The 25,414-nt window shown below is 44.7% G+C and overlaps 1 protein-coding gene across 9 annotated transcripts in view; it reads left to right on the forward strand.

The window, feature by feature from the left end:
- Nucleotides 1–25,414, forward strand: part of CUX1 (cut like homeobox 1) — a 458,571-nt gene that overhangs the window by 271,614 nt on the left and 161,543 nt on the right. For all 9 annotated transcript variants that reach the window (XM_064295901.1, XM_064295906.1, XM_064295905.1 and 6 more), the window contains 4 exons: nt 3,956–4,093; nt 8,967–9,090; nt 13,711–13,787; nt 15,374–15,440. In XM_064295901.1, the coding sequence (XP_064151971.1) occupies nt 3,956–4,093; nt 8,967–9,090; nt 13,711–13,787; nt 15,374–15,440 (406 nt within the window). The remainder of the gene's footprint in view (nt 1–3,955; nt 4,094–8,966; nt 9,091–13,710; nt 13,788–15,373; nt 15,441–25,414) is intronic.

A 25,414-nucleotide genomic window follows, 5' to 3' on the forward strand; every position in this document is an offset into this window, starting at 1 on the left:
CTTACAGAGTTTCATCCGATGCGTATGCACCTTAGCTTTTGCGACAGACTCCAAATTATCCCTCTGCAGACATTTTGGCTCTGTCTCTGTATAGCTCCCTCCTTTCCAGTGCTCTGCCCTACAAATTCCTGCTGCCTCAGCCTCTTAAACTCTGAACTCTATTTTCTATACCCAGCAAAACTGTTGTGCTCTGCTTGGGTTCCTTGTTCCCTGTGCTGCGGTCCAGAAACTTCCTTCTCATAAAAAACCAAGGTGACCATAGGGCTCACCTATGTCTGTTTATTTTTTAAGAGATCTCCTCAAGTGCCCCCTCCCCCCTCCCCAAAAAGAAAAGAAAAATCTACTTTTTCTAGTTTCTCTATTTGGGAATAGTTGTCCTCTCATCTGATCTTCAGTGTGGCCTTTCCTTGCTTTGCCTTTGTTATTTGTGTGTAGTTTATGTCTGCTGTGAGGCTGGTCTCTGCTGCCTCTGCTGAGTGTCCATCCCAGGGCCTTACCCAGAACAGATACATGTTTAGGTAATACTTGTTAAATTAGTACTTGAAAAGGCAGTATAATTTAGTTGATGGCTAGTTCAGGAAGCAGACATCTTAATTAGAATTTTACGTACTGTTTCCATGGCCAACTTCTTACCTCCTTCTGTCCCTGTGTGAGATGCCTGACACACTGCAGAGCACCCTCCCCAGGCTCTGAGTGTGATGGCTAGGATTAATAAGATAATGTTACATGTACTTAGAAAAGGTACGGAATAATATAGGTGATGGTATTGTTGCTGTTTGTTATAATTATGTTCTTTGAGTCCTGTGTTGCACAATGAGCTGTATAAACCTCAAAGAGCTTAGGAATTAAGTATTAGATGATTGTAAAGCACTTTGCAAGTTTGTCATACTGGGTGGATGGAACTGGCAATAAAGCATGCTGGGTTGGAGTAGGCCGGGAAGACAGGGGTTACAGGGTTTCGTGTGTTCGTGTTTTACATATGGGTGTGTTCTCTTGCCTCCCCCAGACAATTCCCTAATTGAACTGCTGAGATCCAAGGCTTGTGACGTTCAGAATAAGACCTAACAATGCTTGTGTGGGGTTTAAATGGCATTGGAAATCATTAACAAGACAAAAAGCTATGATTTCCCTAGATTAACATGCAGGTTGGGGTTTGGCATGCTGAAATTCATTGTTTTGGTCTCTAGCCCAAACATGCTAGAGTCATTATACTGTCATGTGGTAATTAGCTGTTCCTTTAATACAAGTAATAAAAATTAAGCCTAAGAGGTACTTTAGAAATGCCTTTTACATATCCCAAAACAATATTCAAATGCTGTAGGCATTTAGTCATTCAACTGTACCGTAGTAAAGTTTGAAGTTTAATACATAGAGATGTTGGAACATTCAGTTCATTCTTTATTCTGTGACCAGTTTTGCTACTTAGGCATTAACCTTTAATAGTGTTAAATTAAATATAAATGCCATAATGAATAATTATGAGATTGCCAGAATTTTCATTTACAATATAATGCTTTGTGAGGACTGAAAATTTGTCTAAAGGTCTAGTTGCTATTCACTTGATAATGTGCATGTTATTTTTATGCTGACTGAATTCTTTGGTGATTCCAATGAGGGAAGCTATTATTTATTCGAACAGACATAGTGGGTCCTGGCCTTCTAAAAGGAATGGACTGGAAAAATTGTTGACAGAAATTCTAGAGATGGAGGACAGTATACTATCTTAGTTCTTTAAAAACATAATTTGTACTGGCAACTGTACTGGAAAGCCTACATGAGCAAGTATTAATAGAATTTTATACAAGTGCAGCAATTCTCACCCTTGCCTCTCCTTCCCTGACCTCTGCATCAAGTTCAGGTTATAGCTCTATACGAAGGGGCCAAGGGTGTACTGTTATTTCCTTCAAGCCATTTGCCCAGCACGAGGCCTGGCAGGGGTGGAAGGAAGGAGAAGATTCCCTGGGAAAATACTGAAATTTAAAAAAAAAAAATCATACCTGATATGTTCTGAGGAATTCGGGTTTTAGTGTCCTTTCTCCTCCTTCCTACAAGGAACTGTCTCCCCAAATAGTCTTTAAAATCAAATTTAACACCCGTATTCTCATGCTGATTAAAATAATAATGAAAAGCCACGAGTGAGAACGTGGAGCAGTCATAAACTGTATACACAGGCTAAATGCACAGCAGCCAGGGATTTTGCATGATGGACAATGTTGGTGTTGAACCCTGGCACACAGAGTCTGCTGACATTGTGCTGGACATATCCCAGGGCTGCCTTTTGTAAACTCTGAAAAGACATTGGCATCTTGAAGAGCTCCTGGCTCATGGTTAGCACGCTGGCTGAGGCATGGCTAGACCCAGCCCTCCTCTTCGGGAACCAAGGGTGGTCTGAAAAATTAATGGCTCTGGTATTTGGAAATTAAGTGAGCGCTTGAATATATACCCTTGTTGATCCACTGTGCTTGGTGTTTAGCATTCTTCAAGAGGAGACTAAATCTTTGCAGCCATTCCACAAGTGATGCTGGCGCCCATACCAGAAATATATTCAATAATCTTTTCTGAGTTCTGCGGACTTGGGCATTCTTCTACTCCGATGGAGCCTGAGAATTCCAGAGGAAGTTCTCCACTGGTGCCTAGCAGGTGGATGATAATTGCCTTTTAGGTAGCAGAAGAAAAAATAAAGATGGAGTAGATGGCAGAAGAAAATTTAATGTCACTCCATTTTGTGCAGGATTAATGGTAAATGGAGAAGACTAGGTATTTGTACCTCTAAGTACAGTAAATTCCGTGGCTACGATCTCTAAGTTCAGGTTAAAACCCAGCTTTCTACGAATGAATCTGCTGGTAAATCTCACAGTGAACTGGCCAGAAGACTTCACATTACTGGGCCAGGTGCTGTCCTGCCCATGTGGTCCACTCTTTGTATTATAATCACCAGTGCAGTGGCCTGAGACAGGCCACAGTGCATGCTGGGTCACCAGCAGCTGGGCTTCTGGAGAAAAGCAGACCCCAGGGCTCTCCAGTCTTTAAATCCCCCCTGACTCTTCCTGCTGAACATCCTTCATTAGTAAAGGAGGCTTGTGATGAAAAGGCATCGTGTTCCTAAACAGGATAGGATAGACCAGGTAGGGTTAAAAAAAAGTAGCTTCTTGTTAAAACCCAAGGGTTCGTTTCCTCCATTCCACCAGATAGTATTCCTTGATTTAAAGATTGGTCTTTGGAAGCTAGCAGACTTGGATTTACGTGCTCTGTGCCTGCTCACTAGCTGAGTAATCTTGGGAAAGTCACATAGCTTCTCTTAGCTTTAGCCTCCACCCTGTAAAATGAATGTCATACCCGTCTCACGTCACTTTCCCGGAATTGTGGTGAGGCTCAAAGGAGAAGATATCCATGAAATAATCTGTGACCCGTGAGACACTTTCAGGGTTATTTCAGGTGCTGTCTGCACCTTCATGGAAATCATTGGAAACTTTAAGCCTGTGCACACCTTCTCACGGACTCCCCATCCTCCAAGGGCAGCTCCAGATATGTTCCTCCTTCTCTTGCCCCCACCAGATGTATTCCTTTTCTTAGCAGATCAAAGAATGAGAAGTCATTAGAGAGTTACACCACACCAGAGCGGTGTGCAAATACCAGTGAGTTCCCACAGTCTTTCCCATCCTGTCTGAATGCTTTGAGGACACCAGGGTGGCTCTGCGTGCTGAGTCCTTGCTGCTGTCTGTGTACACATCCTGTACAGAGCAGCAGAGAAGTGTCCCCGCTCCAGCTGGGGGCTTCCGGGGCTCTGCCATGTGAGGCCCCAACTTCGGGAGCCTGGCCTCCTGGCTTCCCCATCCTGGCACGCGGTGGCAGCCTCGGGGAAGCTTTCAGGCCCCAGAAGACCTAGCTGTCTGTGCCTGTGAGTGTGGCACCTTTTTGTGCAGAGCGGACTGACGTTTCTTCTCGTGTCGTGCAGATCCAGTGCCAGCCCTGGACCTCGGACAGCAGCTCCAGCTCAAAGTCCAGCGCATGCATGATATTGAAACGGAGAACCAGAAACTTAGGGAAACTCTGGAAGAATACAACAAGGAATTTGCTGAAGTGAAAAATCAAGGTTGGTGGAAAAGGCATTCTTTGCTATTCCTTTTTTTTTTTTTTTTTTAACTATCTTCCCCATGCTGTTGGGACTAGCTCTAATTGTAACAGACGTCATAAAGCCGGGTGGGGCAAGAATCGTACCAGTCGTTAAAGAGAGATAATGGTAATGCCCTGCTATTTAGAAGTAAAACTTTTCCTCAGCACAGTAACTACATATGATTTTATTGCCCTCTGACGGGAGTGGTCAGGATTCTTTCCAAATTCTCTCTGTATCATCATGTGATAGGATCTGCCTTTTAAAATGCACTGCCTTTGGGTGACACCTGTCAGAGAGTCAGCTTAGGATCAAAGGGTCACATACAGTAAGTCACTTAATCACTGCTGCCAATACGTTAAAGCTTTGGACACAGACTGAGAGCTTCGTGCTTACGCGCTACAAGTTCCTCATCAGAATCACCGTTTCATTACTGATTTAATAAAAGAAAACAGCCTCGTGGTGCAGTTGCCCATCCATCAGCAAGGCAGACAGAGCAAAGGTTGCCTGGCTTTTCCTGTCAGGGAAGAAAAAAGAAACTCTCCTATACCTAGAAATCAAATGTATTCAGAATCAGGGAGGCTGACAACTTCCTTGTCTTGAAGAAAACTTGCAAGCCACCTGACAAGCAGCTGTGAGCTTTTCAGCCAACTCCCTGTAAAAAGTTGGCCTCTTTGTTTGTGTTTGGGGGTGTGGGTGAGGAAGGAGGTAGAAAGAGGAGGCAAACTATTTGGCTGCCTTCCCCCTCCAAGGGGCCTTTTACTTAATATGCTGCTCATGGATTGATAAGGAGTTAACCAATGAGATTTTGAAAAGCCTCTTTTGGCTTTGAGAAAATGAGGGACAGGCTTGGGAGAAGGACGCATTTTCCATGGAAAGGATCCAGGAAGAGACTGCAGTGAGTCCCAGGGCCCGTGCTGTGGGGCGACACCCCCAGAGCCCCTTCCTCGGGGTCTTCAGGCTGTGGGGCAGCACCACCAAGACCCCTTCCTCAGAGTCTCCAGGCTGTGGGGCAGCACCTCCAGGACTCTTCCGCAGTGTCTCCGGGCTGTGGGGCAGTACCCCGAGGACCCTTCCTCAGGGTCTCCAGGCTGTGGGGCAGCACCCCCAGGACCTTGCCTCAGAGTCTCCAGGCTCTGGGGCAGTACCCTGAGGACCCTTCCTCAGAGTCTCTGGGCTGTGGTGCAGCACCCTCAAGACCCTTAGAGTTTCTGGGCTGTGGGGCAGCACCCCCAGGACCTCTGCCTTGGGGCCTCTGGGATGTGGGCCAGCATCCCCAGGACCCTTCCTTAGGGTCAGAAGAGCCTCCTTGCTGAAGTTGGGGACATGGGGATGACAGGAAACTGGGAGAGCCGGAGTCAGCTCTGACCCCACCTCCATCTGGTTCATAGAGAGCAGCTGTGCCTTGGGACCAGAAGGGACTGCTTGGCCCTCCTAGAAGTGTTGGACTTACCAAGCTGGGGTCGGTCTGAGAGAAGGGACTGCTTCCCCCAGTGGGAACTGTTTCTCATCACAACCGCCCGAGCTTTCTGGCAACAGGCTGGTGAAAGCACACACTTGCCTCCGGGGGAGCTCTCCCCAGAAAGGCTGTACTTTTTTGATTGCTGGCTTCTACTTTTGACAGACCCACTCTTTGTTTTCTGTTTAGTTTGATCTTGCTTTGTTGGGTGGATGGCATTGGTGGGGCCCAGTGGCCTGGGTGCTATTTTCTGTCCCTGTGGAGAGGAGCACTGTCTGGCAAGGAGCCAGAACTGAGCTGTGGGATGTTCTCCTCCCTGAAGGCCTCATCCTATGGGTGTTTTAAAATGAGATGTGTCGTCCAAGACTTCTTAAGAACAAAGGCCGATGGCTCTGCTTCGAGTCCCTTATTGCTTCTACTTAGCTGTGTGACCTTGGGCAAGTTATCTCACTTCGTTAAAAGCCTCATTTTCTTAGGGCATGATTCTCATAGTTACCGCAGCTGCAGGCAGGGGCCAGTCTGTGCTTCTGACAGGCCAAGCAAGACCTGGCAGGTGACGTTGTCATTTGAGCTTGGAGCCTCCTTGTCATGAGCCCTGTCAGGGCCTCACCCTGGTCGTCCGGGTTTGGCTTGTTCGGTCATTTGTGCCTCAGTCATGTCCTGAGCACCTGCTTGTGTGGGGTGCTGGGAACACAAAGAAGCTCAGTCTTTGCCTTCTCAGAGACAGATGCCTAAGCAGCAGGTATGTTCCCCAGGAGCTGGGATCAGAGTACTGCTGCTGCAGATGGACCAGTGTGCAGACCACTGGCGTGGGGTGTGTGTAAGTGGACCCCCAGCATGGGGGGTGTGTGAGAGGCCCCTGGCGTAGGGTGTGTATAAGAGGATCCCTGATGTGGGGTGTATGTAAGAGGGCCCCCAGCATAGGGTGTGTATAAGAGGACCCCTGGCATGGAGTGTATGTGTAAGAGGACCATTGGCATGGGGTGTGTGTATAAGAGAACCCCCAGTGTGGGGTATATGTAAGAGGACCCCTGGCATAGGATGTATATAAGAGGGCCCCTGGCATGGGGTGTGTGTATAAGAGAACCCCCAGGGTGGGATGTGTGTAAGAGGACCCCCAGCGTAGGGTGTGTATAAGAGGACTCCTGGCGTGGGGTGTGTGTATAAGAGAACCCCCAGTGTGGGGTCTGTGTGAGAGGACCCACAGCATAGGGTATATATAAGAGGGCCCCCACTGTGGGGTGCTTGTAAGAGAACCCCTGGCATGCAGTATGTGTATAAGAGAACCCCCAGTGTGGGGTATGTGTAAGAGGACCCCTGGCATAGGATGTATATAAGAGGGCCCCTGGCATGGGGTGTGTGTATAAGAGAACCCCCAGGGTGGGATGTGTGTAAGAGGACCCCCAGCGTAGGGTGTGTATAAGAGGACTCCTGGCGTGGGGTGTGTGTATAAGAGAACCCCCAGTGTGGGGTCTGTGTGAGAGGACCCGCAGCATAGGGTATATATAAGAGGGCCCCCACTGTGGGGTGCTTGTAAGAGAACCCCCGGCATGCAGTATGTGTATAAGAGAACCCCCAGTGTGGGGTATGTGTAAGAGGACCCCTGGCATAGGATGTATATAAGAGGGCCCCTGGCATGGAGTGTGTGTATAAGAGAACCCCCAGGGTGGGATGTGTGTAAGAGGACCCCCAGCGTAGGGTGTGTATAAGAGGACTCCTGGCGTGGGGTGTGTGTATAAGAGAACCCCCAGTGTGGGGTCTGTGTGAGAGGACCCGCAGCATAGGGTATATATAAGAGGGCCCCCACTGTGGGGTGCTTGTAAGAGAACCCCCGGCATGCAGTATGTGTATAAGAGAACCCCCAGTGTGGGGTATGTGTAAGAGGACCCCTGGCATAGGATGTATATAAGAGGGCCCCTGGCATGGGGTGTGTGTATAAGAGAACCCCCAGGGTGGGATGTGTGTAAGAGGACCCCCAGCGTAGGGTGTGTATAAGAGGACTCCTGGCGTGGGGTGTGTGTATAAGAGAACCCCCAGTGTGGGGTCTGTGTGAGAGGACCCGCAGCATAGGGTATATATAAGAGGGCCCCCACTGTGGGGTGCTTGTAAGAGAACCCCCGGCATGCAGTATGTGTATAAGAGGACCACCAGCGTTGGGTGTGCGTAAGAGGAACCCTGGCGTGGGGTGTGTGTAAGAGGATCCCGGGCATGGGCTGTATGTAAGGACCATCAACATGGGGTGTGTAAGAAGACCAACGACGTGGGTTGTGTGTAAGAGGACCACCAGTGTGGGGTGTAAGAGGACCCCCAGTGCAGGCTGTGTGTAGGAGGACCATTGGCATGGGGTGTGTGTAGGAGGACCACTGGCGTGGGGTGTGTGTAGGAGGATCCCTGGCGTGGGGTGTGTATAGGAAGGAAGCAGGCCTGCTCTAGGACCAGCCCACAGATCTGAGTTCTGACCCTCCTCTGTTCGGCTGCATCTGCTTTGGCAGTCCTGTTTTGCGTTATTGAAGCAAAGGCTGTAAACATGCATTTGGTAGTAGTGGTGGTGCCATAACTGAGAGATATCTGGCTCTGGGCTTTGCAGGGACAACCCGGCTTCCTAACGGGCCCTTTTCCAGGAGCAGCTAAGCCTCAGGGCTGGTTCATTGCACGGTGCTGCCCCTGCCCTGGCTTTCATGCCCCATGCCACAGGGCACTTGCGGCGCATTCTGCAATCATTTGGAGCATCTTGCCGGATGTGGTTCTCCCCCAGGCACTGCACTCCTTGCCCTGCACACGCTACCCAAGTCTGCCAATACCTGCCCTGGGTGGAGGGTGCTCTCAGCACCCAAGCTCCAGCTGGCATCTGAGGAAATACACATGTTGTCCACTCTGCATGTTGTGTTTTTCGTCACCTGCAAAGCAGCAGAGCTGCAGGCCCATGGCCAGGGAAGCCTCTAGACTTAACCGGCTAAAACCACTTCTTCTGAAATGTACATACCATTGTGACCTGTTTTTTTTTGTAAGAAAGTACTTAAACCCAACTAAAACTTTATTAATCTTCCCTCAGTAGGGGACTCATTTAAGACTCATCAATAAGATGATATTGTATTTTACTATTGATTTTTTCCTTCTTTTTTTTTTTTTAAAGTTGTGTTAGAGAAACCATAGCTCTTCTTCCCAGCAAAATCCATTGATCCTTCTCAACCTAAACGTTTAAAGTTCAATTTAACATTTAGGGAGTAAAAGGTCTCCGAAGGGACTTGTAACCATTGATTTTGTGTCAGAGTTGAAGAGCTAAAGTTTAAAACATACCAATCCTACTGGGTTACGAAAGCCGTGTATACATAGCCACATGGAATCGTACTGCTCTCATTGTAGGTGTTTTTCTCCCCTCTCTTTTCCTGTCCACAGAGGTTACGATAAAAGCACTTAAAGAGAAAATCCGAGAATATGAACAGACTCTGAAGAACCAAGCCGAGACTATAGCTCTCGAAAAGGAGCAAAAGTTACAAAATGACTTTGCAGAAAAGGAGAGGTGAGCCTGTGGTCTGGTGTGCACATCCTGGCGTAATGTTCTTCTCCCTCTAAACATCACATTGCAAGGGAACTTCTTAAATGTATCTGTGGAATAAACCCAGGCTGTAAGCAAAAATCCTAGGGGCTCTAAGCAAAATTTGGCTTGAGGAGAAAAAAAAAACCCAGTTGCCATGGAGTCGATTCCAATTCATGGTGACCCCGTGTGTGTCAGAGTAGAGCTGTGCGCCACAGGGTCCAATGGATGATTTTTTGGAAGTAGATCACCAGGCCTTTGTTCCAAGGCACCACTGGGTAGACTTGAACTTCCGACCACCCAGGGACTCCCTAAAAAATAAAAATGTCCCTTTATTCTTAACTTGTGGGATTCTCTTGAGTGCAAATCTGTCTTACCCATTGGTGGATGAGGTCAGCGTGTGTGTCAGGACCTCGTAGTTTGGAGGTAGAACACAAGGCATTTATAAATGACCCCGCATTTGTACCTGAGATGAGATAATAGAAATGATCTCAGCTGGGTGTCCTCTGGGGAGAAGCCCCAGGGTACATACTGAACACCTTCTTCTGCCTTCTTTAGTCAATGTTGATATTTGTATTTTAATAAATAGTTCAGAGAACATCACACACAGGTGTGTATGTAAAATTTGGAAGGTTTTTTTGTTTGTTTTTTGTTTTTATTTTTTGCCTCTGTTCCTTACCACACCACGCTTCATGCATCAAGGAATTGATGCCTGTAAAATATGTTGATGTCCCGCCCACACTGATGTGAGTCCTAGATTTCTAATGGTTTACTTTACCCAAAATGTTTTCCACAGATAATGAGCAGTTTTGCAGTACTGTGACAATGTAGTAAAAGTTAAATTTCTTTTAGAAACTGTAAGTTTTTAAAATTGTGTAAGTCATATTTTTTATTAATTCTTGGTTAAATTAAGATTTAAAAATTTAAGGCTGCCTTGGAGAAATGCATGTATCCATGTAAAAGGAGGCATTCAGTTGTGGTTAGAAAGAAGGGGCCAGGTTTGCCCATGTCATAGGGTTTGTTTTGCTGTTTTCCGCGGACTTCGTATGTGGCTGCTTGGAATTCTACAAGGCAGACTCCATAAAGATCTCAGGTATTAGTGAGCCTCCCTGGAGCACTACTAAGTGACTTCATTAACAAAAGAAAAGAATAAAAATGCCAGCTACCACTTACCAAGTGCCTGTTCTGCATCAGAATTTGCCAGGTCCTCTGTGAACATTAGCCCACTGAATCCCCATGACAGGCCTGCAGAATGGACCATTTTACAAACGGAGAAACTGGAACACAGACTAGGTACCTGCCCAACCTCTCACAGCTAGCCAGTGCCAGAGGTGGGACCAAGTGACTCCAGACCAGAGCCCAGCCTGCCACTGCAGCCCTTGCCTCTGGTTGTACAGGCACAGACATGACCTCCTGAGGTTTGCTCTGCAGGACCACGCCCCTGTCTGCACACAGGCCAGGAGGTGAATAGGGCAGAGCCTCCAGTGGGGAGGGGAGGGAGCACCAGCAGTCAGGGCTCAGAAAGATGGGCAGACGCTTTGACCCAGGAGATGTGGAATCCATCCTACATAAACGCTTCTTAGGGAACCACTGTGTGCCTGAAGAGATTTTTCGCGATGCTATTGATAATGGGGGAAAATGCAAGCTATCCAAATGCCCAATCAGTGAGAAGTGGGTAGGTAAAAGGCTGGCTCTTCCCTAACTGAAACATTATGCAGCCATTAAAATAACCGTTCCTATAGAGTTTGCAATAACATGAGAAATATATACAACATAATATTAAGTGAAAAATGCATAAGTCAAAATTAAATCCAGTATAATGAGACCTGTTTAGAGTAAACTCATGCAGTGCAGAAGTCTGGACATAAACTCACAAGAATTTAATATATTATTAAGTTAACTCCTCAAATCAGGTAAAAGGATTGATTAATATTTTAAAAATATGAATAATTCACGATTTTGGGGGGAGGGAGCAGTAAAGACTAGGTCTTTACCTCATTGTGCCAAAAATTGAGACGGATTTCAGATTTAAATATTAATAATTACATACATACTGGAAGAAATTTGGGCAAATATTTTAGAGTGAGGAAATCTAAGCATTAAAAAAAAAGTTACATAAATAAAATTGAAAAACAGAGTACCATAAACAAATTTTCAAAAGCATCAAAAACTAGGAAGAAATATTTACAACACATCTGGTAAAGGGCCAATTTTCATAGTATACAAAGAACTCTTACAAATTAATAAGAGATAAACAACTCTACCAAAAAAATGGGTATAAAAAGGAGATAAGCACAAAGAGAGATAACTCAGCTTCACCCAGCAGTCAAATTAAGTTTAGGAGCCTGTTGCACCAGTGGTTTGTGGTCAGTTTGTGGTTGTTGGCAGTTCTACCCCACCGAGTGCTCCACAGAAGAAAGGCCTGGCAAACTGCTTCCATAAAGATCATGGCCAAGAAAACCCTGTGAAGCAATTCTACTCTGTAATACATGGGGTTGCCATGAGTTGGGAGGCTAACTTCACAGCAAGGAACAATACAACAACAAAAATTAAGTTTGATTTTATTCAGTATTGTTAAGAGTGTAGGAAAACAGATGCATACATACGATTAGTAGGAATTTTAATTGGTGAGGTTTTTGTAGAGAAGTTTCACAGTATCTGTCAAAACAGAAAAAATAAACCACACACATACCTTTTGACCATTGTAATTGCTCCGTTAGAATTTTATCCAGGAGATTCAGTCTCAAAATTATGTAATAATACCTACATAATGATCATTGCACAATTTTTAATAGGTAGAAACTATAAACAATTGATGTCCATTTATGGAGGCCTAGTTAAATTAATAATAAGGATAAGGAAGAAGTATGTATGCTGAAGTAGAAATTTTTCAAAATATGGAGATAAGTGAAAAAACAAGCTGCAGAGTAATGTGTGGATTGTGAACCCATTTGTATTAAAAGAAAGGAATAGGTAGGTAAGTAGGTGGGTGGGTGGGTGGAGGGAGGGAGGGAGGGAGGGATACTGTCAAGTCAGCTTCTTCCCATGGTAACCTTACATACAGTAAACAAGAATGTTGCCTGGTCCCATGTCATCCTCACTGTCAGCAACATTTTGAATCCATTGTTGTGGTGATTGTGCCAAGTCACCTCACCAGGCATTTCCCACACCCTTGTTTTGGCCCCCTGTTTCACCAAAGCAACGCCCTCCTGATGACGTATCCAAAGCAAGCAAGTCAGGTGATGTTCTGCTGTGGTCCTTAAGGGTTTAATGGCTCATTTTCCGAAGTACATCGCCAGACCTTTCTCCCTATTCTTTTTTACTCTGGAAGCTCCACTAAAACCTGTCCACTATGGATGACCCTGCTGGTGTTTGAAATACTGGTGGCATAGCTTCCAGTATCACAGCAACATGCAAGCCACCACAGTACAGCAAGCTGACAGGTGGGTGGGGATAGTGACTTTATATTACACTATAGTATATTACATATTGCACTGTATTTATATATGTAAGCAAAAGTTTTTAGAAGGGTATAAAAGAACTATATCTGATGAGAAGAAATGGAGCCAAGAAAGGGAAAGGACATTTTGCCTCCTATGCTCTTATGATACTTAATTTTTGAAAACTCAGACCGTATAGTTTTATATTTGAAATACATGAAAGCATTAGAAATGTTTTTCTATGTTGTTGTTGTTAGTTGCTGTCCAGTCTATTCCGACTCACGGCAGCCCGGGTTTTTCTGTACCAAAAAAAACCAAACCCGTTGCCGTCAAGTCAATTCCGACTCGTAGCGACCCTATAGGACAGAGTAGAACTGCCCCATAGGATTTCCAAAGAGCAGCTGGTGGATTCGAACTGCTGACCTTTTTGGTTATCCACCAAGCTCTTAGCTGCTGTGCCACCAGAGCTCCATGTTTTTCTATAGGTGAGGAATATCTGGATGATTTTTTTTTAAATAACTGTGTAATTTCTACTTTTCTGTATTCTCAGGTTTGTTATTATGAGAGCATTTATGCTGTATTCATATGATGTAAAAAATAATAAACTTATTTTTAGAGATTTCCTGCAGATTAGGAGCAAAGGAATGCTGTTTACTGACCAGGGAATTCATGTAGAGATCATGGGAATGTAATTTAAAACACTTAGCATTTCCCCCTTGGGTATTGCGGTGGCATTTGCATTCCATTATAACAGAGGTGGAACAGCTGTCACATCTACTTGGTACATCCTTTATTCCACCAAATTCCTTCATTGTGTCAGCAAGATGTAAATGCATCATTCTTCTTGGGCTAACTTCAGAAAACAATGAGTGCATGATGATGATTTTTTTTCTCTTTTAAATATCTGGCATTTCAAGAATGAGTTACATTTAGGATAACCTTCTACACAAATTGTCACACGTCAAGGCCTACAGGATGTGTGCTCCGCATTATGTAAGATATGGTTACCAAGCCAGGGCGTTAAAGATTAGTAAGACGCTTCATAATACACGCGGCATTCCAGGTGAGACCTGTTGGCAGCTGTGTGTTGTTACCATAGCTGGTCACTGTACATTTCTGTTGGTAAACAAGATGACCAGTCTGACTTCATTCCCTTCCTTTTCAGAAAGCTGCAGGAGACACAGATGTCTACCACCTCAAAGCTGGAGGAAGCGGAACACAAGGTTCAGACTCTGCAAACAGGTCTGATGTTCTTCATTCTAGTCAAGTTGATGAAGGGAAGGCTGGAGGGAGAGAGTCTGGTCAATCTCTTCCTCCCTTCGGATTCTCATTGGTACCCGTTGTCCTGCTGGGGATGAGCTGGCAGGAGCTGCTGAGCCCACGCTCCAGACTTCCTGAGAGCCCCAGGAGCTTCTTTGCCTTTACTTCATTGGTCACCAGCATTCAGTTGTTCATGTTGAGGTGGGAGGATGTGAAATCCATTTTCACCCTTTCCACTCGCCACCATTCATTTTGCTCTTTTTCCAACAAGCACACCTAAATTTCCAGACTGTCAAAGACTGCCATTTCACTTAGAATGATAGTAGGACAATTATAGGAAAAAGCATACTTCTACCCTAAGCAAAGCTTAAGGACAACAGTGATAGCAGGCCTTTGAAATTTAAAGGATCCCCAAAAAGATTATGCTAAAGTTTTTACAGTTTCTTTAAACTTCTTATGGGGGCCGGGGGTAGCAGGAATGCCTACTGAAAGGAAAACCACCCTGCATATTTAATTGAAATGTAGGAAAAACATTAGAAGGCAACATAATCCAAGTTAGAACAGAGATGACAAACAATAACACAGGTGAAGAACGTGCTTCTTAGCTCAATCAAATATATGAGACCAAATGGGCAACACCTGCCCAGAAGCAAAGATGAAGAGGGCAGGAAGGGACAGGAAAACTGGATGAATGGACACTGAGAACCCAGGGTGGAAAGGGGGAGAGTGCTGACACATTGAGGGGATTGCAACCAATGTCACAAAACAATTTGTGTATAAAATTTTTGAATAAAAACTAAACACGCACACCGAAACACAGACGCACACACACAAGTGACAGAGTGGGAATAAATATCACAAATTTAACAGACAAGTGAGTAAAATCGATAAAAACAGATTAAACAACCGAATAGAAAAATGGGCAAAGGGTGTGAACAGGCTGTTGTCGAAAGAAATGCAAATGGCTGATATGCATGAAAAAATATTTAAGCTCATTAAGAATAGGAGAGATGCAAAGGCCTGTCAGACTGTCAGAATTTTTTTTCAGTTGGTATTAGCGAGGGTGTGGGAAAATAGTCACACTTATATATTGTCAATAGGAGAGGAAATTGCCTTTTGGGAGGCTAGTGGGGTTTATGGCATTTTAAATGTGTAAGCTCTCCCCCGTCAGCAGCTTCACTCCTAGGTATCCAGCAGTGCCTGGCACGTTGGTTGGCTCTACACAAGTGCTGGCTGTTATGGCTAGTGCTGTGACCTGACCCGGAGAGATTTCTGTGACACACTGCAAAGGGAGAGGAGCAAGGCTCAGGCAATACTTGTATTATCCCATTCAGGGAAAACATATAAAGGCAATTAAGTATGTAACCATGTTTTTAAAGAGCATAAAATCTATACAACAAATTATTGCAAGTGGTGCTCTTTGAGGAGAAGCATGGGATGAGATGAGGCAGAAGGAAATGCACTTTTATCTTTGACTCTTTTGAGATGAAAATATATATTTTTTCTTTTTTAAATTTATTTAGACCATTAGCATTTTATAGTATTGTTTTATGTTTTCTGCCTTTCAGCCCTGGAAAAAACTCGAACAGAATTATTTGACCTGAAAACCAAATACGATGAAGAAACTACTGCAAAGTAAGTGTCTGTTTGCTTCTCCCATCAGCATGTGTTTGGTCAGGTCTCACCTGATTTTGCTAATCCATAAAAGATTTACCCTCGATTCACTCGACTTCTATTGACTTTGCAAAGTGGGGCATGCTTTAGAAAATGTTTGATCTCTGCATTGCTTCCAGGGATGCACTGTTATTTCAGATGAGATACTTACATCAGTATAATGCCGCAAGTATTATAGCAAGCTCTAGTGCTCTTCTGACTAAAACTTTCTTTTCCTTAATTATTGTGAGGCCTGGTCGATGCTATACCTTTCTCTAAGAGGGTTAAAAAAAAAAAAAAAGAATCAGCCTATAAATGACGAAACACATGAGATGTTTTGTGGAGCTTTGTCTGTGCAAATCGTGTCACCTTTTACCTGGACCAGAGTCCTTCATTCTCCCAGGGCCCTTCCGTAAGGCCTGTATCAGGAGAAGCACACTCCCAGGCAGGAACATTTCTGTATGCCATGCCTTACATTGCTAGCTGTGCCTGTGGGGATGCACACACGTAGGGAATGTGTGTATTTGGATAGGCAAAGTCACATGGGGCTTACTTCTACCTGGCTCCTGTCAGAAGGAAATCAGAATGACCAACTACAATATGTTTGTTGCCAGCCCACCCTCCCTGCAGTACACCCAAAAGGAGGAAATAATACTGATACAAATCAAGAAAAGATGAAGAAGCAACAGAGATGGTTCCTGGCCACAGCTTCCTCTATAAAGTCCAGGCAGGCAATACCAGGCTACCATTCAAACCACTTTTTCCTGTTTGAGAGTCTCCTTCCATCTCCCAGAAATGCACGTGCCCACTGACAACTGTCTTTCAGGTTGCCCTACTCCAGTAATAAAGGTCTCCTGCTGTGCTCATACAGTGCCTCTGTGGGCACTGGTGAGTAGAGGGTGCCTCTGAATGGCACCACCCTCCTCCCAGGGTGCTGTTCCATCTGGGGTGCTGGTACTCATTGTCCTTCTGGCTCCTCACCCTGACCCTTGGGCCTTGAGGTTGCTGCTGTGTCAGTGGCTCTGGAGGCTGGTAAGAGGTAGATTCTTGACACCTTACTCTGGGTTTTTTTTTTTACTCTGGGTTGTTTAGTAGCCTGAGACCTTGAAAGCCCATCTACCCAGCCCCGGTAGTCAGAGCCAGCTTCAACTACGAGCATGCAGCTTCTGCAAAAGGTTAAAATAGTCTTGTCTACCGTGGCAACCCTGGCTCACTTGTTGGCATTTCTAATCCCAGTGGAAACAGCCAGGTCATTTTAACCTCTTGTCTTGATGTGCTCTACCATATTACTTTATATACTACAGAAGGAGCTGGTTTTAAGGTATGGTCATCTTTAAATTTCATTTTGAAAATTGGCAACTGGTATGCAACCCTGCGGCTACCACTTATCTGTCAGTTGCTCATACTGTGGTGGTTTGTGTGTTGCGGTGATGCTGGAAGCGGTGCCACTGTATTTCAGACACCATCAGGGTCACCCATGGTGGACAGGTTTTAGAGGATCTTCCAGGCTAAGACAAACTAGGAAGAAGAACCTGGCGATCTACTTCCAAAATAAAATTAGCTGGTGAAGACCTTACGAATAGCAGCGGAATAGCGTCTGATATGGTGCTAGAAGAGGAGCCCCTCAGGTTAGAAAGCACTCAAAATATGACAGAGGAGGAGCTGCCTCCTAAAAATAGAGCTGACCTTCATGACGCAGATGGAGTCAAGCTTTGGGGAGCTTCATTGCTGATGGGGTATGACTCAAAATGAGAAGAAACAAGTGCACGCATCCAGAATGTGGAATGAAGAAAGTATGAATTGAGGAAAATTGGAGGTTATCAACAATGAAACGGGATGCTTGAAGATTAATATTCTAGGCATTAGTAAGCTAAAATGGACTAGTATTGGCCATTTAAAATCAGATAATCATATGGTCTACTCTGCCAAGAATGACAAGTTGAAGAGGAATAGTGTCTCATTCGTCGTCAGAAAGAACATTTCAAGGTCTATCTTGAAGTACAATACTGTCAGTGATAGGATAATATCCATCTGCCTGCAAGGAAGACCAGTTAATACCACTATTAGTCAAATTTACACACCAACTACTAATGCCAAAGATGAAAAAATTGAAGTTTTTACCAACTTCTGCAGTCTAAAATTGATCAGACATGCAATCAAGATGCATTGATAATTACTGGTGATTGGGATGCAAAAGTTGGAACAAAGAAGGATCAGTAATTGGAAAGTATGGCATTAGTGATAGAAATGACACCAGAGATCACACAATAGAATTTTGCAAGACCAATGGCTTATTCACCGGAAATACCTTTTTTTCAACAATATAAACGACGACTACTTGGACCTCACTGGGTGGAATGCACAGGAATCAAATCAACTTTATCTATGGAAAGAGACTATGGCAAAGCTCCATATCGTCAGTCAGAACAAGGCCAGGGAACGACTGCGGAACAGACCATCAGTTGCTCATATGCAAGTTCAAGTTGAAGCTGAAGAAAATTAAATCCATGACAACCCTGAGAGTGTGGCCCTTGGACACCCTTTCAAGCTCAGTAATGAAGTCACTCCTGAGGTTCAGCCTTCAGCCAAAGATTGAACAGACCCATAAGACAAAACAAGACTAAAGGGGCACACCAGCCCAGGGACAAGGACTAGAAGGCAGGAGAGGACAGGAAAGCTGGTAATAGGGAACCCAAGGTTGAGAAGGGAGAGTGTTGACATGTCGTGGGGTTGTTAACCAATGTCATAAAACAGTATGTGTACTAACTGTTTAATGAGAAAGTACTTTATTCTGTAAACCTTCATCTAAAGTACAATTAAAAAATTAAAAAAAAAAAAAAAAGTCCACAACAGCCAAAGTACAAATTTGAGTATGTCCCACTTAAATTTAGAGATCATCTCAAGAACAGATTTCATGCCTGCACACTCGTGACCAAAGACTAGATGCGTTGTGGGATGGCATCATACGTGAAGGAAGCAAAAGGTCATTAAAAAGATGAGAAAGAAAGAAAAGATCAAAGTGGATATTAGAAGAGGCTTTGAAACTTGCTCTTGAACATAGAGTAGCTAAAGCAAACAGAAGAAATGATGAAGTAAAAGCTGAACAGAAGATTTCAAAGGGTGTATTATGAAGTATTATAAATGAGAAGTATTACAATGAGAAGTGCAAAGACCTGGAGTTAGAAAACCAAAAGAGAAGAAAATGCTCAGCATTTCTCAAACTGGAAGAACTGAAGAATTCAAGCCTTGAGTCGCAATATTGAAGGGCAAAATGTTGAACAACACTAGAAGCATCAAAAGGAGATGGAAGGAATACACGGAGTCACTGTGTATCGGTCGACATTCAACCATTTCAGGCGATAACATATGATCAAGCGAAGTTGAAGGAAGAAGTCCAAGCTGCACTGAAGGCATTGGCAAAAAACAAGGGTCCAGGAATTGATGGAAAGCCAGTTGAGATGTTTCAACAAATGGCTGCAACGCTGGAAGCTCCGACTCGCCTATGCAAGGAAATTTGGAATACAGCCACCTGGCCAGTCGACTGGAAGAGATACATATTCAAGCCCATCGCAAAGAAAGGAAATGCAGCAGAATGTGGAAACTGTTGAACAATATCATTAATATTACACACAAGTAAAATTTTGCTGAAGATCATTCAAAAACGGTTGCAGCAGTACATTGACAGGGAAGTGCCAGAAATTCAAGAATTTGGATTCAAAAGAGGATGTGGGTCAAGGAATATCACTGCTGATGTTAGCCGAGAACAGAGAACACCAGAAATATATTTACCTGTGGTTTATTAACTACACAAAGGCATTCGACTGTAGCTCATAACAAATTATGGATAGCATGAAGAATGGGAATTCCAGAACACTTAACTGTGCTCGTGTGGAACCTGTATGTGGACCAAGAGGCAATCATTCGAAGAGAACAAGTGGATACAGTATGTTTTCAAATCAGAAAATGTGTGCGTCAGGGTTGTATACTTGCACTATACTTATTCAGTCTGTATGCTGAGCAGATAATCTGAGTAGCTGGACTATATGCAGAAGAACATGAAATCAGGATTGGAGGAAGACTCATTAACAACCTGCAATATGCGGGTGACACAACCTTGCTTGCTAAAAGCGAAGAGGACTTGAAGCACTTACTGATGAAGATCAAAGACCACAGCCTTCAGCATGGATTACACCTCAACATAAAGAAAACAAAAATCCTCACAACTGGACCAGTAAGCAACATCATGATAAACAGAGAAAAGATTGAAGTTAAGGATTTCATTTTACTTGAAGCCACCATCAACGCCCATGGAAGCAAGCAGTCAAAAAATCAAATGACATATTGCATTGGGCCAATCTGCTGCAAAAGACCTCTTTAAAGTGTTAAAAAGCAAAGATGTCACTTTGAGGACTAAGGTGCACCTGACCCAAGCCGTGGTATTTTCAATCACCTATACATGGGAAAGCAAGGAAGACCAAAATAGAATTGATGTCTTTGAATTACAGTGTTGGTAAAGAATATTCAACATACCATGGACTGCCAGAAGAACGAACAAATCTGTTTTGGAAGAAATACAGCCACGATGCTCCTTGAAAGCGAGGATGGTGAGACTTCCTCTTACATACTTTGGACGTGTTATCAGGAGGGATCAGTCCCTGGAGAAGGGCATCACGCTTGGTAAAGCAGAGGGTCAGTGAAAAAGAGGAAGACCCTCAGCAAGATGGATTGACACCGTAGCTGCAACCGTGGGCTGAAACACAGCAACATTGTGAAGATGGTGTAGGACTGGGCAGTGGTTCTTCCTGTTGTTGGAATCCACTCAACAGCACCTAACAACAGCAACAACCCTGAGGCATCGCTGAGAGCACTCCCATAGCCTGTTGTCATGGAGGCAGATGCGTGGCTCCATCCCACCCTGAACTGACACCACAGCCTGAGAGTTCCCATCCCTCAGATGTAACCACGACAGCAACCACACCAACTACCAAGATGAAGGCCTGGTCCCCTTTATGCACCTCTGTGTCCAGTTTCTCTGCCAACGGGTCGTCCGTGTTTATCTGTTGTTTGTTTGCACTCTATTCTACTAAGCAAGTTGGCTTTCTCAGTAATTTTTTTTTCCCGTTTTAATATTTTAATCCAATATGTAGCATTCAATATTTGTTTTAAATAGCTCTAACCTTAGATTTGTAGACAATGTGCTAATTGCTTTATCTGCCCACTCTTTCCTACATCCTTTTACTTATTGGCAGAATTCATGATGACTGTGGTGGGAATATATTTGATTATTTCACTAGCTTATATTTGTTGGGCTTTTTTATTGTCATTATTAAACCATACTCTTTCTAAAAGGCTCGTGTATAGATACAGTTTGTGTATCTATAATTAACAAAGTTTGCTTTATTTAAAAAAAAAAGCTTGCACAACCAGACTCTAAGGCACTCTTTCAAACTGTGGGTCACAATTGTGCAATGAGTGGCTACCTTCTAGCTGGCTAATGGAATATTAAAGAAAATGATAGAATCACACATTGCACTTAGCAAAGATAAGTATCGTTCCATGACACTTTTGTTTTAATCATATCTGTAAAATAAAAATATAAACATGATTATTGGACCAGAGTTTGAAAATACAGTTCTTCCTTCCCAGTGGCTCTGAATCAAAAACCTCTTGGAAAGCTATGCCCCGAGAATGTCGTCAGAGCTCAATGTCCAGGAGTTGGCATCTCCTGTTATGCCATCATGTACCCACGGGGAAGTCTGCTTTCCATTAGCCGTGGACATCCACTTGCCTGTGAGAAAGAAACTACCCAGTAACATAAAGCCACTAACAAAATGTTCAGAGTTGACAGGAAAGTACCCTGCTTGTCACTGTGGAGCACAGGGTGGTTTATTGGTGATCCATGGTTTGGATTCGTGATTTTTTGTTTTCTTATTGGACTTCTAGAAAGCCGCATGGAGTACTTTTGTCCATTTCATTGCTTCGTTTGGGGGTTGCGGTTAAGGAAACAATGGCGAACTGTGTTCTCTAAGGGAGAGCAGTGATCTAGGAATGATTTAAATTTTTTCTCCTCTCACTCAGGTTTTCATCTTGTCTAGGTAGGGAATGTAGGGACTGGAGAAGTGACTGGGGAGACAGAGCCAGAGAAGGAGGAGTCGCTTCCTCTCCTGTCGCCCCCTTTGTCTGGCCTTGCCGATGCTGGTAGGTGATTCTCTTTTCCCAACCAGAGTTGCCAGTTAACAATTAACAGCTCAGGCACCTGCTGGCCCTGTGCCCAGGTGACTGCTCCCTACTGTGGCATCAGAGCTTGTCTCTTGAGAGGATGGTGAAGATTTTCAGTCTTAAGTGTTTTTCAAGTTACTGTTCAGACTCATTGACGCCTGGGCTGTTCCTTAGCAGCCGTCAGTGTCATTTTACAGGCAAGAGCATGAAGTCCCAGAATGTCACCTGATTTAGCAGAATCACCCAGGGAGGACCAGCGGCCAGTTGCCCTGCCCACAGACCACTCAAAGAACTCTGATGTCACTGGCATAATATGAGAGGCGGTACTCCTTGGTGTGGCGTTGCTGAAAACCATTTCTAGATGACATTTCCCATTGTATCAGTGTAGTTTAAGGCCAAAATGATTTTTTCCCCAAAATCCATACACAGGTGAAATTCCATGTTACTTGTTCAGTTTCATCAAACTATGGTAAATGAAAACTATAATTGAAAAGTATCGGGGTAGATTGTTACAGCATGTGAAATGCTTTGCCTCAGGATTGTGGCTGTCGTTCATTCACTGCTGCAGGGCTCCGGGCGCTTTTGGGGTGTGCTTCCTCCTATGACATTGTGCTACCCTCTCAGGAGGCCAGAGTGATCATAGCAGGACTAACCTTTCTTCTCTAGTGCTGAGTGGGGAGGCAGGAGCTGTGATGTGTGTGTGTGCATGGAGAGAGAGACTCACTTGGAGAAATGATGGGCCTGACTCGAAGATGACAGCTCCACTCGTTAATTCAGCAGTTCACGGAGGCCTTCTTCGTGCCTCACCGTCCACTGGCCCTGGAAGTCCCTGCTCTTGCCAGGAGCTCCCAGATTAGTAGGGAGAAAAGAGCCATGATAGAGGGGGAGCAGGGTGCTGTGCCATCCAGTAGGACTGCTTCCTATGTCAGGGTCCCTGCAGAGACAGATGAGGATAACCAGAGCTTAATAGAGTGTGTTGTGGGCCTGGAGGAGGGAGCCTTCCAGAGCAGTGCAGTATCCTGAGCTTGTACTCATGGTGCTGCGTCCACCCGTAGGTTTAAAGGGAGAGGCTGCTGGAATCCAGGAGGTGGGGTGCTTTGAGGGGAGTTGTAGTCTTTGAAAGGGGAAAGGGAGTCAGGGGAGCATCAGCAGCCCCTGACCTGCCCTTCCTCCCTCCTCCTGCTAGGGCAGCCTCCAGGGTAAGAGCAGGTGGAGAAAGGGGAAGAGAGACTAAGACCTGCGAATGGAAGCTCTCCAGCACAGGACCAGTCCAGGTTGGAGCAGAAGGAAAGAATTGTCAAGGAAGCCTTGCTGAAGGGGGGTGGCGGAGGCAGGGGGCATGGTTGGGATTGAAAGATGAGTTAAGGTCTAGGTGGCGGATGTAGGAGCAACATGGGTGCAGTTTGAAAACTCAGCAGTGAGCCTGATCTTTGGGGGCCAGCAGAGGTCCCAGAGGTTTCCCATATGGGATATGGTGGGTGCAAGAGGGCTAGACTTACATTTCCTAAATCAGAAAAGGACTGAATGCTAACAGCAGGCAGCCTAGGGGCAAACGCTTATTGTAAATGTTTCCCAGAGGAAGTAATCCACCAAAAAATGTCGAGAATGGACTGAGATAATAATTGCTACTTTCTTTTAACTTTGGAGGCAGTCGCTTCAGTCGTGGAGATCCTGTATGAAGCCTCCTCCTCCGCATTCCTTTTTTATTGTCAGGGGAAGTTTTGTCACGTTACCATCTGCTCAGGCCCAGCATAACTATATTTTATTAGACTAGACATCTTTTCATTAATGCATATGAATATCAGCCCCTCCCCCCCGGGGGCAAATCTCTTCACAAACGGTCTTAAAACACTTCAAAACAATTTCTTTTCTCCTCTGAAAGGAAGGATTCTTAAATACTTGTTGCCAGAAAACGGTAGGAAGGAAATTGAGGAGGTATGGGGAACAAGTGGCTTTGGAGACAGACCTGGGAGTGACGCGGTGGCTCCACTACTCACTCTTTGTGGGACCTTGGACCAACTACTCACCTCTAAGTCTCACTTTTCCTACCTGTACAGTGGGCATAATGGCACCCACGTCCTTGGGTGGTTGTGAAGAGTAATGAGTCGGTGTGTGTACAGCACCCAGCACAGTGAGTGTCGCAGTAGCTGTCACCAAATAGCATCTGTTCCTGCCGGTCCAGCAGTAGTGCTTGGGGTACATTTCTGAAATTAGCAGGCCTTGAAGAAGATTGACCTTAATGACATCACCTCTCATGAGACTGGAAGAGCACATGTTGCCTGCCTGTCACTGGGCAGTGTCGCGGGAGTGACCACCCCTCACTCCCATTTTGGAAAGAAGCCTCCATCCACGTCAAAGGCACCGAGGCTGCTGAGACCCCAGTACGTTGGGTCCGATCATCATGGCCGTGCATCAGCTGGCAAGGCAGGGCTGGTGTGATGAGCATGGCAGCCGTGAAGTTTTCCATGTGTAGGCTTGAAGCAAAATGTAATTAGCCTTTATGTGCAGAACAAGGGCCCATTGATGAATACAGCTGGTCTTTGTTTTGTCCTGTCATTGAGAGTGGGAGGTAAAAGTGTTCTTCTTCATGTTTATTAATGCGAGATTCCTTAGACAAATGGCAAGCACAGTTTAATATTTGTTGGAACAGAGAGGGGTTTGCCAAAACGGTTGTGGTGAAAGAAGATTGCAGGGTTTCAGATTATAATCGTTTTCTGGGTTAAATAAATGGATTATTTCTCTGCTCCCCCCCCACCTTTTTTTTAAAGATAAAAAGGTACCTCCATCTTAGACAATCATCCTATAGACAGGTCCTTCCACCTCTCTTAGTAAATGGAGATTTAGCACCCTAATTGATTTTAACCTGGCAAGTCTAGCAAAGCAAAGTGGTATGGATTTTAATATTTAAACGGTTCCCCAGGATGGCTTGGAGGTGGATAGGCTTCTCTGGGCGGGCACAGGTGGCACGGTGAGGCTGGGGCTACTCCCCCGTCCCTTGTTTCTGAGTCTGTCTTTGCAACTGTTGCCTTTCGTGTGGCTTTGGGCTGCTCCCCCGAGGAGTTACAAGTGTTCCAGGCAGAAGCGCAGGAATTCCCATTTTTGCTGAAGTCCACGGCCACCTCTTTGCTCTGTCCCCAGAGTCCTGGCTGGCAAACGAGCTTCAGTTGTAGCCCATGCAGCCAGCTTATTACATTCCTCTTAACATGTGGGCTGAGGCTCTGAGCCGCCAATGAAAGAAAATATTGAACTGCACTGAAATACTACATTTTTTATGGCTAATGTTAGTCTTAGGAGAATTTGCACCTCCCAAACCTTTCCTGCCAGTAAAATTCATATTTTTTTTTTTAAGGTTACTCATGTTGTCTTCTTTGCCTACAGTCTTTATGAAAAGAATGACATTGTATATACACTTACGTAGTACATTACAAAAGAGACATTTATGAGGGTCACTTGAGTTAATTTTGGAGTATTTCCTTTATACCATGTATGTAACCAGGGTTTTATCAAAAGATACGATATGCTCTGGGAAAGCAGAAAACGTTTCCCTTAGCTGACTTCGCTTCCGGCTTTGTTGAAATTGTCTAGGGAAGCCTGCGCCCTGCGTTGTGGGGATAGGGGCTAAGGACATAAAGTGCAATTTACAAAGGTGCACAGACAAGCAGCTGGTGACACAGCTCTGGGCATGGGAAATGCATTCACACTGGGGAATGCCGGTGGAGAGCCTTCCACACATACTG

The sequence above is a fragment of the Loxodonta africana genome, chromosome 12 (assembly GCF_030014295.1).
Source record: "Loxodonta africana isolate mLoxAfr1 chromosome 12, mLoxAfr1.hap2, whole genome shotgun sequence".
Classification (NCBI taxonomy): Eukaryota; Metazoa; Chordata; class Mammalia; order Proboscidea; family Elephantidae; genus Loxodonta; species Loxodonta africana.